General features: G+C 40.2%; 1 protein-coding gene across 2 annotated transcripts in view; it reads right to left on the bottom strand.

Annotated features, from left to right (window-relative positions):
* Positions 1 to 15,945, bottom strand: part of NOTCH2 (notch receptor 2) — a 176,588-nt gene that overhangs the window by 83,260 nt on the left and 77,383 nt on the right. The window contains exons 3-4 of one of the 2 annotated variants that reach the window (XM_007485303.2): positions 3,242 to 3,378; positions 584 to 919 (exon numbers count right to left, since the gene is read on the bottom strand). In XM_007485303.2, coding sequence (XP_007485365.1) covers positions 584 to 919; positions 3,242 to 3,378 — 473 coding nt within the window. Of the gene's footprint in view, positions 1 to 583; positions 920 to 3,118; positions 3,379 to 15,945 lie in introns of both variants that reach the window. The other variant, XM_007485302.2, reaches the window with a different exon arrangement.

Raw genomic sequence — 15,945 nt, forward strand, 5'->3', positions numbered from 1 at the left:
ATAAAAACAGGATTGCTGTTGCTTAGCAATTCATCTGTTCCAGCTGCTTATTCTCCATCCCCAGTTAAAATCCTCAGTTTTTGACATTCTAATTATTCAAACAAGATTCTTCAAAGCTTCTTTCTTTCTCCTTTTTACCTTACATACCTAATCACATACCCCTGTATCTCTCTCAGAAGTGGGCAGGGTGTGTAGGTTGTCTATGTATATAAAGGTATAGTGGCGAGATAAACAGATTCTGTCAATAAACATATGTATCTAATTTTCAATCCTTAACTCCTTTCCCATGCCCGTCCCTTTCCCATAGCTCTGTTCCCTACTTTACCTTTAAAAGATGCAATAAAAATTTCCTAGTCACCCATCACCATAAATACTGACATGGTAAATTGTCCTATGTTGATTTATGTACCATAAAGTGTCCATAAAAGTCCTCTGCTATCTCACCACTGGAACATCATATTTATAATCTTTACACTTCTCCTTTTCCATGATTGGAAGGTTCCTTCCTTGATATGAGAGAGCCCCACCCAATGCCACCCTCTGCTGATGCTCCCAGACCCAAGGGGCTCTGAGAGCTCCTTACCTGGCAGGCAGTTGCATTCAAAGGTAAAGTCACCAGTCTGACGGCAAGTCCCTCCATTCACGCATGGCGAGGGAGCGCACGGCACATAGGGACTGTCACAGTGCTGCCCAGTGAAACCCTGTGGACACTGACACTGGTAAGAGCCTGGCAGATTGAGGCATGTGCCGCCATGCTGGCAGCGCCCAGGCAGGTCACATTCATTCAGGTCAGTGTCACACTTCTGTCCTGTGTAGCCTGCTGGGCAGCTACAGGAGAACTGGTTGGCCATGGTGGTACAGGTGCTTCCATTGGCACATGGCTGAGATAAGCAGGCATCGATCCACTGGCATTGCTTTCCTATGGGAAAGATGGTCACATTTAGCAACTTGACAAAAATGGGGTTCCTCCATGCTACCATTCTCCAGCTCCATTCTCAACAGCAAACACATCTTTTTAGTTTACTAAAGGGATGCACCAAATTCCTAAATCTCAGGAGGTATCAAAAGCACCTTTGGAAACCTGGCCTAAGCCTATTGGAGACCACCCAAAAGTAAGATTGTGCAGCTTTTTTGATAACATCCCTAAATGGCTCCTTGAAGACAAGGGCTCCAAAGTGCCCAGGTCATCTCAGCAGCTGATCAGAATACATGAAAAGGACATGGAGTATCTCTGAGGCAAGGGGGCAATTACCATTGTAGTTAGCTTAGCAGGGGCTCTGATAGTTATAACTGCATCAGGTGAAGGTGTGGATAAATAATATCTCCTACAATTTTCATTGTTTGTACTTCAAAGATCTAGAATCTTACTAATGCTGGCACTCTTCTCTACTGATGAAACCCATTATCCTACCACACCTCAACAAACAGTCTTCCTAAGTTTGAAAAAAATAACTCATTGGTGGTAAACCTCATGATGGAGTCCTTCAACCTTCTCATGATGGGGCTTTTAAACCTTCCGATGATGGGTTTCTTAAACGTTCTCATGATGGGGCCATTCAACCTTCACATGATGAGGTTCTTAAACCTTCTCATGATGGGGTTCTTAAACATTCTCATGATGGGATCCTTCAACCTTCAAATGATGGAGTTCTTAAACCTTCTCATGATGGAGTTCTTAAACCTTCTCATGATGGAGTTCTTAAACCTTCTTATGATGGGATTCTTAAACATTCTCATGATGGGAACCTTCAACCTTCACATGATGGGAACCTTCTACCTTCACATTATGGGGTTCTTAAATCTTCAAATGATGGGATTCTTAAATCTTCTCATGATGGAGTTTCTTAAACCTTCTCATGTTGGGATTCTTAAACATTCTCATGATGGGAACCTTCAACCTTCACATGATGGCACCCATCAACCTTCTCATGATGGGACCCTTCAACCTTATCATGATGGGGTTCGTAAACATTCTCATTCTGGGATCCTTCAAACTTTGTTTGCTCTTGTTGCTAGGTCTACACTTAAGAACTTTTTTCAGCATGGTGGGATCTTTCAGAGCTCAGTTATGTTACTACAATAGGCATCTTACATGTTATACCTACCCATGTACTCTATAGTCTAGTGACACTGGTCTCCTTGCTACTCCTCATACAACACATTCCATCTTCTGATTCTAGGAATTTTCTCTTATGGTCCTTCATATCTGGAATGCTCTCCCTTCTTCATCTCTTGCCTCTTGGCTTTCCTACAGTCTTTCAAGACCCAGTTAAGACCCCACCATCTATAGGAAATCTTTATGGATCTCTCTTAATGCTTGTGCCTTCTCTGTTGTTCATCTAGAGTTTATCCTCTTCCTCTCTTCCCCTCTCTCTGTCTCTGTCTCTATCTATCTTTTCAGGATGATGACACATGTTTGCTGAGGTGTGTGGCAATATGTAAACTCTATAGATACTTCCCTTTATCAGGAGAGAAAGAAGAAGTACTTTAGGACTGAGCTCTTCTTAAAAATAAACACCCTTTGTGAAACAGTTTTATCTAGAAAGGTTTTCTCAAATCCCAATCATTGCTTATCTTTAGTTTTATTTATTTAACTTTTATTTTAATCATGGGCTGGCTAAAGGAGATGAATGCTTTCTGCTCCCTTTCTTAAGGTGAAAGGATGAATTCCCTTTGGGCATCCTTTCCCAGACTCACTTGAAAATGAAAACCTAGAGTTGTGCCAAAAAATAATTCCTCTAAGGCCAAATACCCTCATCCTGCTTTTCTTATACAAACCTCTTCTTTCTCTGTAGGCAAGACTAATGATTTATCATTCAGTGCCTGAGGTAGGGTAGAGGGAAATGAGGGACAGTTGTTCACTTGGGGTTTGGATGATAAATTCTCTGAGGGGCAAACTGCTCAGATAACATCCTTGACAGATTACTTGTTTCTTCTTTTCCTCCTTCCCCTTCTTGAAAGGCCAGAGTATTTGTCTTTGGCAGAGGTGGAAGAAAATATCCCATAATCCTTCTATTCTAGAGGATACCTTTAATATTAGATGCCAGGAACCATCAAAGACAAAGGAGAGCCTCCAGACAAGGATGAAGGAGGAACTAACCTGAATCCCAATCCCTACCTGTACGGCCTGATGGGCAGATGCATTCGTAGGTGTCTTGGCTACGCGTGATACAAGTGCCTCCATGATGGCAGGGGCGAGAGACAAAGCACAGGTGGGAGGTGGAGTACTGGCAGTCCTCACCCGTGAAGCCTGGCGCACAGCGGCACGTGGCCTTCCCCTGCATGGCCAGAGGCACACAGGTTCCTCCGTTCTGGCATCTGGTCCTCTCGCAGGGATCCTGCAGCTGGCAATACTCTCCTAGGAAGCCCTCTGGACACCTGCACAAAGAAAAGAGTTGTCCATAAAAAAATGACAAAAGACAAGAAACAATTCTCTTTGATGATCCTGACTCATTCGACTTTGCACATACATTTCTTTTAAGACAGCATGGAAAGTTCTCATCCCATTCCTATATCAAAGACCAGTCCAGGCTTTAGCAAAGAGTATGAAGAAGTTTCAATGAAATAGATGAAAAGGCCAACGTGGGGACATTTAAGCATCCCATCCACTCTGCTGCCTGCTCCAAGGGGCTCACACTGGTCAGAGATCTTAGACTGAGAGCTAGAAGGGATCAACTCTTGACTTGGGGATGTCCTCATGAGTCATCTGGCCCAAGGCTCTCTCGTCTTACAGATGAGGAAACTGAGGGTTTCAGTGACTTGGCCATATCACAGAAGTAAGAAGTATCAAAGCTGAATTTCAAACCCAACATTCTTTCCATTAAGTCACATTGTTTCAGGCATTTAAGCTTAGTTGTTTAAACTCAGGGAAGAGAGGAAAAGTGAGTGATAGGACTGTGCTGGGAAGGGGAATCAAGGCTTGCCAGTAGAGCACAAGAATCAGTAAGGACCCCCACCCTGAAGCTGGAAGCTAAGCTCCTTGCTAGTAGGAATGGTTTCCTTTCTGTCTTGTATCCCCAGAAACGAGGACAATGCCTGAATCAGAGTACATATTTAATACATATAATAATATATAATATATAATCAATAAGTATTGATTAATAGTACAGACCCCATGAAAGCCTAGAAGCCAAATTTTGTCTGATGACCAGCCTACCTAAGTTGAAGATCATCACCGGAAGGCTGGTGACCAGTGAAGGGCATTTTTTTTTTTGGTCACTACAACTCATTAAATTGTCTACTAAGTAAAAAAAAAAATGTCTACTAAGTTTTACAAAAGTGTGTCCAGGAAACTATTCTCACATTGTCACAAGCTATTGAACATACACATTTCCATATGCACACGTAATTTTTATCTTTTGTAAAAGAACCAAATATTTCTTTTTTTTCTTTTACCAATGACATGTAATAACAAATTTCCACAGAAGTTTTCCAAAGTTATATGATCCAAATTGTCTCCCTCCCTCCTTCCTATACCCCTCCCAGAGCTGGCAAGCAATTTAATCTGGGTTATACACGTATTACCATGCAAAACATATTTCCATATTAGAACCAACAATTTTAAACTTTGGGTCTCCATCCACTTGTCAGGAGTGTAGTTTAGGAGAATTGCTGTTGGGCAAGATGGTCAGAAGTCCCTTCTAGCTCTGACATTTTCAGGGTGATTCTTTGCAATCTGCATCCGTTAGAGAGAACCCCAAACTGATTACATCAGAGTCATCTGAAGTACTAAAGTAATGGATCTCACATCTGTTCCTTTCTTTTTCACACCCACAGCTGCCACTTCTTATTTAGCCCTTAACACCTCAGACCTAGACTCTCCTAATAGCATTGCAGGATTTCACCCTGTCTCCAGGCTCTGGCTGTAAACTAACCTAGAATCTTACTAAAAACCACTTTCGTCATTGGCATTTCTCAGCTCAAAATCCCTCATCAGCTCTCCATGCCCTACAGGATATCGAGTGTTGAAGATGTTCCAAATCTCTCTTCCAGACAAGCTGGTCCTCTTACTGTCCCTAAAACCTAACCGACTTCTGCCTTTGTGACTATTTCTGAGTCTTGGTTTCCTCACTACAAAAACAGGAAGGTTGGCCAGCATAATCTCTAAGTTCTCTGCCAGCTCTTAATATTTTAGGTGCTTATCACTCCTCACTTGAAGGGCCCCTCCTTACTTTTCTCTGATTGCATCAATTCCATCACTCTTCGAGGCCTCATTCAGTTTTTATCTCTTCTTTTAAGAGCTTCTCCTCAGTCTATAGTGACCTCCCTCTTCTGAACTTGTACCCAAATGTACTAAGGAGCTCTAATAAGGATGACAGAGCAGGAATCTTCATTTGGCCCCTATGTTTGGGATCATTTGTATTTTGACCATCTATGTGAAGTATAAATGGATGCCCTATGATATGCTCCTCTGTGTACATATACACCTAATAAAATTTGCAAGGACTGAATTTTTTTTCTGGAGGAGGAAATAATGGGTATGTCAGATAAGGAAAATATTTCCCAAGAGACCGTGACCATAAAACAATTAGTGAATGATGAGAGATGCCAATCAATGCATTCTGTGTCAGGAAAATAAGGAAAGAAAAGTTCCCATCCTCATCCCAAAGAATGGGGAATGCTGATATCCTGGAGCCCCCAGTAGGGTTGTTCCATGGCTAGCCTACCTTAGTTTTTAATAAATACATGAGATTGAAAGAAAAATAAAAAGACAGGGGTTTCTGGGAGGAAGGATAGCCATGAGGGGCAAAGAATCCACAATGGCAGCATCAAAGAGCCAGGAATGATTTTAGCTTCCTAAGCCACCATGGGCTGATTTTTAAAGTGAACAGAAAAGAGAGCGGAAACATCCTGGTTAAGGCACCAGAAACTGATAGGAAATGATCTATGCAGGTTTTTTTTTTAATTCTCCTTACCCATTATCCCCATCCCAGCTGCAGTCACTATTCAAGCCTGGACTATCAAAGTTATAACTGCTTAGGAGTTCATAGCCCAAATTATCCTGAGGATAAAGAGGGGATGAGTCTCTGTTCTCCAGGAATGTGGCCCATCTTCTGTTGATTTACTCCCTATTCCATAGTCTAGGTTTTGAAACCTATTTATAGATTCTGGACTGCTAGCAGACCTCAAAATAAATGACCGTGCTATATCCCTAAATAAGGCCTGATCCCTACCCTCCAATGATTTACAGTCTAGAAGAGAAGAAGACAAGAGCATAGGGAAAGCACAATATATTAAGAGAGCCCTGAGAAGAGAGAAATTACTTCTAAGTTTGATGGAGGAAATTGCACATGAGCTCACCCTTGGAGAATCAGAAGCAGGCAGAGATTAAGAAAATATATATTCCAGATGCAGGAAATTAAGAGAACAGAGGTACAGAGATGAATAAGAGTAGGCCATGCTTGAGGTATAATGAACAGCCCAGTATGGTTGGTGCAGGAAATACATCAAGAAGGAATAATTTGAGATAATACTGACAATATAGGCTGTACTCAGTTTATCAAAGGCTCCACAGGTAACTGAATTTAGATTTAATTAATCAGCAATATGAAATCACTGAAGGTTTCTGGACAGAAGTGACTTCATCCAATACACATACACTTATAACACACACAGACAAAACAAATGGTCAATCATTTCAGACATGTCTGACTCTGTGACTCCATTTTAGAGTTTTCTTGGCAAAGATACTGGAGTGGTTTGCCATTTCCTTCTCCAGTTCAGTTTATAGATGAGGAACTGAGGCCAACAGGGTTAAGTGACTCAAGTTACATAGCTATGAAAATGTCTAAAGCTGGACTTGAACTCAAGAAGATGCCTTCCTGATTCCAAAACCCAGAGCTCTGGGGATTGTACAACTTAGCTGTCCCTGTATGACAAAGAGAGATTCCCAAATATTCTTAACAACTCAACTAATAAAACATACTGGAACGAGAGTATCATTACAGACAAAATTGTCTGCTGTAGTTGTACTGAAAAGACATTTAGTGATAATAAAGCAGATTAAATGTTTATATCCCAATGCTTTCATTCAGCTGCAAAAAAGAAGTCATTCAATCTATCTGTTCTCTCCCTCTCTCCCTCTCCCTCTCTCTCTTTCCCTCTCCCTCTCTCCCCTTCTCTCTCTCTCTCTGTCTCTCTGTCTCTCTGTCGCTCTGTCTCACAGAGATTCCCAAATATTCTTGACAACTCAACTAATAAAACATACTGGAACGAGAGTATCATTACAGACAAAATTGTCTGCTGTAGTTGTACTGAAAAGACATTTAGTGATAATAAAGCAGATTAAATGCTTATATCCCAATGCCTCCATTCAGCTGCAAAAAAGAAGTCATTCAATCTATCTGTTCTCTCCCTCTCTCTCTTTCCCTCTCCCTCTCTCCCCTTCTCTCTCTCTCTGTCTCTCTGTCTCTCTGTCTCTCTGTCTCTCTGTCTCTCTGTCTCTCTGTCTCTCTCTCTCTCTCTCTCTCTCTCTCTCTCTCTCTCTCTGTCTCACAGAGATTCCCAAATATTCTTGATAACTCAACTAATAAAGCATACTGGAACTAGAGTATCATTACAGACAAAAATTGTTGTCTGTTGTAGCTGTACTGAAAAGACATTTAGTGATAATACAGCAGATGAGCTTATATCCCAATGCCTTCATTCAGCTGCAAAAAAAGAAATCATTTAATCTATCTGTTTTCTCCTTCCTTCTTCCTCCCTCCCTCCCTTCCTCCTCTCTCTCTCTTTCCCTCCCTCCCTCTTCTCTTCTTCCCTCTCTCCTCTCCTCCCTCTCTCTCTCCCTCTCTCTCTTTCCCTCTCTCCCTTCCTCCCTCTTTTTCTCCCTTTCTCTCTCTCCCCTCCTCCCTCTCTCTCTCTCCCTCTCTCTGTTTCCCTCTCTCCCTCCCACTTCTCCCCCTCTCCCCATACATACATACATACATACATACATATATAAAATTAGTCTAGCAGTGGTGATGTGTAGAACTAGGAAACTGCAAGGAGGCAGATGGGTTAGAAAGCTATTTTGTAAATGGCTTTTTTGGTAAAAATTTTGTAAAAGCTATTGTAATAGTAAGATGGAGTAATAGCTAGTATAGAGTGAGAATTTGTTCATTCAATAAACATTTACTAAGCACCAATTGAGTTCTTAACAAATGGAAGCATTATGCTCTCCAAAGGAGGCACAACACATGAAGGAATAGAAAGGAAAAAACAGACAGTAAAGATATCATAGGGATAGATGACAGGATTGACAAATGACTGAATGAGGGAGGGTAAGGAAGAGGGAGGACACAAAGTTGACTCAGGTTTCATGACTGGGAAAATGGTGGTACCATAAAAAGAAATAGAGAAATTAGGAGCAAGGGCAAATCTGGGGGAAAGAGAACTCATTCAATTTTGGTATGTTCAATTTACAATGCCAATGAGTCCTTCTGATTTCCAGCAAGAATTTAAGTCTGGAGCCCAGAGGGAATGTTAAGGTTATCAATATAGATCCATACCAACATGATGCCATGGAAATAAGAGAGATAATAAGGGGAAATGTGTACAAAAAGAATACCAAGTACAGACATGAGTAAACATATTTTTGAGGAATAGAAGCCAGAAAAACATGTGGGAAAGATATGGTCAGATAACTAGGAAGAGAAACATGAGAATACTGTATCACAAACAGAGATAAGCATATCATGAAGCAGGTAATAAACAGTGTTAAATGCTTCAAATGTGTGCCTGTGTATGATTCTCCGTAAATTATTTCATTCAGTTTCTTTTCCAACTCAAGTCCCCCATTTTCTCCCCAGTAGAGCCAAATTTCTTTTTCCTCTCTACCTACACTCCCAAATCCAATTTTCATCCTTACCGTCTCATAGAGACTACTGCTACAGAGAGCAATAATTTCCTCCTTGACAAACCAAGTTTTTATCTTGGCTGACTTTTCTACTTCATGTTATTCCAATCATCCCACCTTCCTTTTTGGTGTTCTTTCTACACTTGACTTCTATGTCACTTCAACCTTACTAATTGCCCTCTTCTGATGATTCATCTTCATTCTGAGCATTTTCACTGGCTATCTCCCATGCTTCTCCTCCTTCATCTCTGTCTCCTGGCTTTCTTCAAGTCTTAGCTAGTGACCCACACAAGGAGCCTTGCCCAGTCCTTCTTAATTTCAGTGCTTTCCTTCTGAAATTAGCTCCAATTTATCCTACATATATCTTATTTGTGCATAGTTTCTTGCATGTTGTGGCCCCTAGTAGATTCGAGCTATTCAAGGGCTGGGACTACCTTTTCTCTTTCTTTGTATCCCCAGTTTTTAGTACATACAGTGCCTGGCACACAGTAGGTATTTAATACTGAATCTCTCCTCAATGGAAAAATAATAATAATTAAAGAAAATATTAAATTTCTATTAAATGTTGGTGAATATAAAGATATAACTCCCCCCCCCAAGTCAACAGAAATCTATCTGTGAACCAATTAGGGGGTATTTATAAACTTGACATTAAGAATCTCTGTTTTAGAAATTATCTATTCTAATCCCTACTTTGTATATAAATCCCTTCTACTGCACTAAATTTGACATACATTTATTAAGCATCTACCTTATACAGATTTTTAGCAAAATATTTGATGAGTTCTTTCATGCCATTCTTCTGGAAAAGATGTCAAGATAAGGGCTATCCAATTATACAATCTGAAGAATGTGAAAGTGCTTGAATGTGCAGACTCCAAGAGTATTTATTTATTATTTTTTATCATATGAAACACATTTCCATACTGGTCACTGTTGTAAGAACACCTTCATACAAAACTAACCCCCCCAAAAACCCATAAACACACTGCTGTGAAAGATAGCATGCTTTGATCCACCTCCATCCGACTGCAACAGTTCTTTCTCAAGTATTTATTAATGTCACTTGGCATTGGCTCTCCAGTGGAGTCCAAAGAGATCTGTGGTCTAGGCATTTTGACATTTTTATCAATGACATAGATAAAGGCATGCATAAGCTTACTAATTAAGCTTAAGAGATGATACCATGCTGAGAGCTATAGTGTGTCTAACACAGTCAAGATCTAAAAAAACTGCACAGGCTAGAGCACTGGGCTGAATCCAGTAAAATGAAATGCCATGGGGATAAATGTAAACCTTATACTTGGGATTTTTAAAAAATCCATTTTCCAAGGAGAGGATGTGGGAGGCATGGTTAGTCAGCAGTCTGTCTAAAAAAGATTTGGGGATTTTGGTGGTCTGCGTGGTCCATGAGTCAACAATGTGGTATGGAAGCCAAAAAAGCTAATGAAATCTTGAGCTGCATCAAAAGAAGCATAATTTCCTGGATTGAAGAGGTGGCAGAGACCCTGTGCTCTGCTCTGGTCTGGTCTGGTCTGACAAAGAGAACATTTATAAACTAGAGTGTGCCCAAAGGACAGCAGCTAGGATGGTCAAGGACTTCTTGTTTATGCTAGATGAGGACCAGTCAAAAAAACCTGGAAAAGAGAATGAGGCATAAGGGCTCATTTTGCATATTTGGTGGCTGTCATGGAGAAGGGACATGAGATGTATTCGTTTTGGTGTCAGAGTCGGGGAAAAAAGGAGATATGAGAGAAGGCTGCAAAGAGGCAAATTTAAGCTTGATATTAGGAAAATTCCTAAGAATTAGAACTGTCTAAAGCAAATGAGCTTTGGCCATTATAGAACAAGCCCACTCCCAAAGCTACATGATAGCTTTTGGAATATTTGAGAACAGTTGGCATATCACTCCTTAATCTTCTCTTCTCCCAGCTAAACATTCCTATTTTCTTCAACTATTCTTCATTTAGTGGGATCTCCAGAATATTCATTATCCTGGTTGCCCTCTTCTAGTTGACCAACAACCTCATTCTCATTTGGCAATAATGTTCTTAAAATGTAGAGCCAGAACTCAACACAGATTTCCAGAAGATACGATTTGACTTGTGTAGAATACAGTAGGATTATGATTTAGATACTACTTTTGTTTTTTGTTTTAAGTATAAGTAAGAGTAGTGTTAATAAATTAAATTTACACTGATTTTGTGATTAACTAAGGACTCAGGTCTTTTTCCTATGAAGTATTAAGCCATATTTCTCCATCTTGTACTTGTGCAATTGATTTTTTAGGAAATTACAGGATATGGCAGGATTGTGTAATAGAAAATCATCCATGGAGTCAGTAAGACCTAGAAGTCTCGCCTCTGACACATATTTGCTGTACAACTCTCCAAGTGCCCAGACAACTCTCATAAGACTATTGTTTTCAGAACAGTTGCCAATTTATACTAGTAGTAGGCCTTTACTCATTGGGAGTACCCCACACTAATGGTAAAAAAAAATTCTAAAATGTGATTCATTATTTCATTTAACCACTGCTTTATTAAGCACTTAAATATACTCTGCTATAGTAAAGGACACAGGTCCTAGTTTCAAGGAACTTCCACATAGGAGCGATGACTGGATAGATAAATAAACAGGCACATAGAATATGAGAAATGCATAAGAGGAGTACAAAGTAATAGGTCAGATGAAGAGCTCAAGCAAGACCTTTACAGAGGAGGCTGAACAGAGACTTTAAGGTTTAATTTCACAACAGTGTATAGATGGTTTTGATGAAGGGACAGAGAAATCCAAGCACAGAGGTAAGGAGGGTCTGAATTAACACAGAAACAGTGGAAATGGTAAGGTAAGGAGAGGTACAAGAGATATTGTGAAGGAAGACTTAAAGGGTTTTGACAATCTATTAGACAATCAAAAATGGCAGATGTTGAGAGAATGGGCAACCAAATGAGAATAGTAATGCTCCTGATAAAGGGAGAGATGTCAGGAGGGAATAAATTTAAAAGGGGAAAATTATTTCCCTCCTAGACATGTTGATCTTAAGGTGGCAGTTGGACATTGAAGGAGAAATGTCTAGTAGGTTACTGGAAATGTGTACCTTAAAGCAGAAATTGGGTCTAGAGAGAGAATTGGGCACTCTTCACAGAAAGGTGATCACTAAAGCTAGAAATGTAAGAGATCTCTAAAGGAAAAAGTGTTCAATTTTGCTTCATTGGGGATTCTAGTCAATGCCCTATAAAATAAAAGAATATAAGGGGTAGAACTAAGAAAAGCATCAAAGATCATCTGGTCCAACTTTATACAGATAGAAGAACTCAACCTTAAAGAGGTAAGGGAATCGCCCAAAGTTTGTCACACTATTCTTCCAATTTTTTGTCAGCCACTAATTTGATGAATGTGACTTCTACATATTCATCTAAGATTTCAATAAAAGTATTTTAATTGGCCACAGATGATAGATGATAGAACCTTATGGCACACTTCTAGATTCCTCTCTACAGGCTAATAATGACTAATCAACCAATATTCTCTTGGTATAGCTGTCCAGCTGTGAGTTTAGCTAACTTTATTGTCTTCCAGAGCATAGTTTTCAATTTTATCTACAAGATATCAAGAAAGACTTTGTTAAATGACTTACTTAAATTAAAATGTACTATGTCTACAGCATTGCTTTGCTCCTATATACAATTTCATTTACTTACTTTGTTTAATGTTTGCTGACATTTTTTAAATTTTTATACATTGTTTCTTAACACCCCTCTCCCTTTCCACATTGAATCTTCCTTAGTAACAAAGAAAAATAATTAATAAGTAAAACTGACAAACAGAAGTTTGATCACATATGCAGCTTTCTGCTCTCAGAGTCACTTATCTCTACCAAGCAAGGGGAGTGTGTTTAATGATCTGGTCATGGAGAATTACATTATAGTGTTGTTTTCATCTATGTCATGGTGGTCATTGGGCTTATTTTTCTCCTTCCACTTGATTCACTGGTGTCTCCATATTTCTTTGGATTTTTCCCATTTCTCATATATTGAGGTATGATACTATTCAATTCTATTCACAAACCTTAAGGAGTTCATCCCCCAAAAGGGCATCTAGCTACTCTGTTTCTATCACAAGGTGCCACCATGAATAATAATATATGGTGTCCACTATTACATACAATTTCAAGGGATGAAACACATCTTCTGACTCCCAAAATTCAGAACTCTTTTGACTCTGACATAACTACTTCCCTAAAGTCATGTCTTCCATGGACAATTCCCAGATTAACCCAATTAGCCTCTGATGGTTCCATTGCTATCCATCACAGATGATGGATATTATTTCTGTTTATATATTTTGTTTTGATAGTCCTTTTAACATGTCCATTCTGCCTTCCACTTGGGAATAAAATTTCTTGTGATCCTAATGCATATTATTACCTACACCTTAATAGAAGGGTAACTAGGCAGGTCAGTGGATTGAAAGCCAAGTCTAGATACAGGAGATCCTGGGTTCAAATGTGACCTCAGATACTTCCTAGCTGTGAGACCCTGAACAAGACACTTAGCCACCATTGCCTAGCCCTTACTGCTCTTTCTGCCTTGGAACCAATACATAGTATTGATTCTAAGACAGAAGGTAAGAGTTTATTATTTTTTCAAGTAATAATAAAATAAATTATATATATGATGTATTAAGATAATATAATTAAATTAAATTAAATAATAAATAAGTATAAAAACTGATGTCAGCAGAAGCAAATTCTGTAGCCTACCTTCTAAGTTCTACCTAACGATAACTAATTTAGGATTGTAAGAGATTTTTAGAAGTTATCTAGTCTAACCTCCTCATTTTACAGAGGAGAAAACATAAGTCCAGAGAGCCCAATGAGTCGTTTGCAGGTAAGAAGCAGGGCCAGGATTTAAATCCAGGTCCCTTCAAATCCAGCACAGTTTTCACTTCATGCCTCCCATGGCCTTGGCCCAGTGAAACAAATCAGTTCCAAGAAGTCAGTCTGACCCTGGGGGTACAGCTCGCCTACCAGGAGCTCTCCTAGATAGCCTAAATTACAAATATGAAATCAGGGAGCAATCATGAGGAGGGTACCATGAGGAAGGAAGCCAAAAAGACTGGTTGGAAAGAGACAGCCCAAGCCTTCTGGGGAGCATTCCTACTCTGCAGAGATGGAAAATGGGGCATCTCTGTTTCCTAGGGTTACCAAAGGATTTGGTGCCTGGAAATAAAAGGGTAGACAGTTCTGTTTTTTCCCCCCAGTCGTTTCAGTGCAGTCATGCACTGAAGCAGGAGGCCAGACTCTAAGGCATCTCAACTTTCCTCCCAGCTCTGCCATTTTATTAAGTACATTTCTAGCCTGCCTTTAGAGAGCTGCCCAGAGCCTTTAATACAAAAAACAGCATGTGGGAAAGGTGCATATGAAAAACTCTCTAAAGAAAACCTGAGTAAATCTAACAGCTGCCTGCCATTCTCAATCTTGTATAGCTTCAACTCCCTCCTGGAGTGCATTCACCATTGATTTCAGTTACTCCCTCCCTGGTTCCTTTCTAGTTCACTCCAATCTCTCCTCTGACTCTGGAACTTTGAAAGAAAATAAATCACAGGCAGGGCTATGAAAGCAGAGTAATACATTTTTTTTTAGAGAGTGCTTTTTCATGAAGTAATTCCAAGAACTAATCTGAATGCTTATCAGGGCCAAACAACCACATTTGGTTCCTTTTCTTGGAGGGGAAACAAAACAAAACAAAAAACGACAACAAAATACTTATGTTCCTATCAGGAGGGTATCCAGTCCTTTAACTTTATTGCTCATCACACTCACACACACACACACACACACATAAAACAAAACAAAACAAAACAAAAAAAACTAGGAACTCTTTCTAATAAAAGGTTTGCATCTCTTTCCTTTGGAAGAATAGTCACACAGCTCCCCCCCCACCCCAAATGAAACTGATGAGAACCAGACCTCCACTCAATTCCATCCCCAGTAGCCTGGATTAGTTCACATGTAGACACTTTGCAGATTTTAGCAATGCTGGGATTTGAATATCAATTCCAATGGCTACAGTTCAGGATCAGTTTCCCTAGTAATGAAGGACAGAAAGATTTGTTCTTTCAAGTTTCCTATGTGAATAGCCACTCGTCTAGAGAAAAGCTCAGCACTGTGGCCGCTTGTGGCAGCTCCAAGATGACTGAAGCCTGAACAGGAAATAAGCCCCCTTTCCAAATAAAAGCCAGTGTTCTTTCTTGCCTGGGTTTTTTCCATCCAGGGCTCTGTATCAGCAGGGTGAACACAAATTGCATCCCAGGGCTTTGAGACATTTCTTTAACTGGGGTCTGATCATTTTTTTTAAAAAGGAGAAGAAAAAACAGAAGCAGAGAGAGGGAGGGAGAGGGAAGGAGAGGAAGGGAGGGAGAGAGAGACAGAGACAGAGACAGAGACAGACGGAGAAGGAGGGAGGGAGAAGGGGAGAGAGAGGGAGGAGAGAGAGAGAGAGAGAGAGAGAGAGAGAGAGAGAGAGAGAGAGAGAGAGAGAGAGAGAGAGAGAGAGAGAGAGAGAGAGAGAGAGAGAGAGAGGCAGGCCTGCTTTACTAAACAGCTATTTCAAAATCATGATTTTTAAAACGCTATAGAGAATGTGGAATGGAGGGGAAAAAAATGTCTCATGTGGGCTGCGTCGGCCCTGCAGCTGCTCCTCATTAAAGCTTCTCCTTTACTCCCTCTGGGCTAGTTTCCAGCAGAAAATTCTTTAGTCAGAACTCTGCTTTCAACCCACTTTCTTCTTCCCCTGGGCCTGGCCTTGCCACCCAATCTGCAGTGGCAGCCTGCCCTGGTGTGAGCTCGGAAGGGGGAAGGCTGTCATTGAGGTATGGAGGAAGGAGGGCAGATAAACCCCAAGAGCCTTCCTATACCTACCCCCAAAAACCCAAGCAAGCACTGGCTGAGAGCATGGACCCATATCTATAATTCTAAATGAGACCCAAAGTCAGCTTGCTCCTCTCTCCTTCCTAGAAATGAATACCTGTCTTCAGCTATGGGGGAGAATGGGACCAGCTATTCAATCTTTTTTTCATAATTTTTAAAATTTCCATATTGTTCATTT

This window comes from Monodelphis domestica, chromosome 2 (genome assembly GCF_027887165.1).
Source record: "Monodelphis domestica isolate mMonDom1 chromosome 2, mMonDom1.pri, whole genome shotgun sequence".
Taxonomy (NCBI): domain Eukaryota; kingdom Metazoa; phylum Chordata; class Mammalia; order Didelphimorphia; family Didelphidae; genus Monodelphis; species Monodelphis domestica.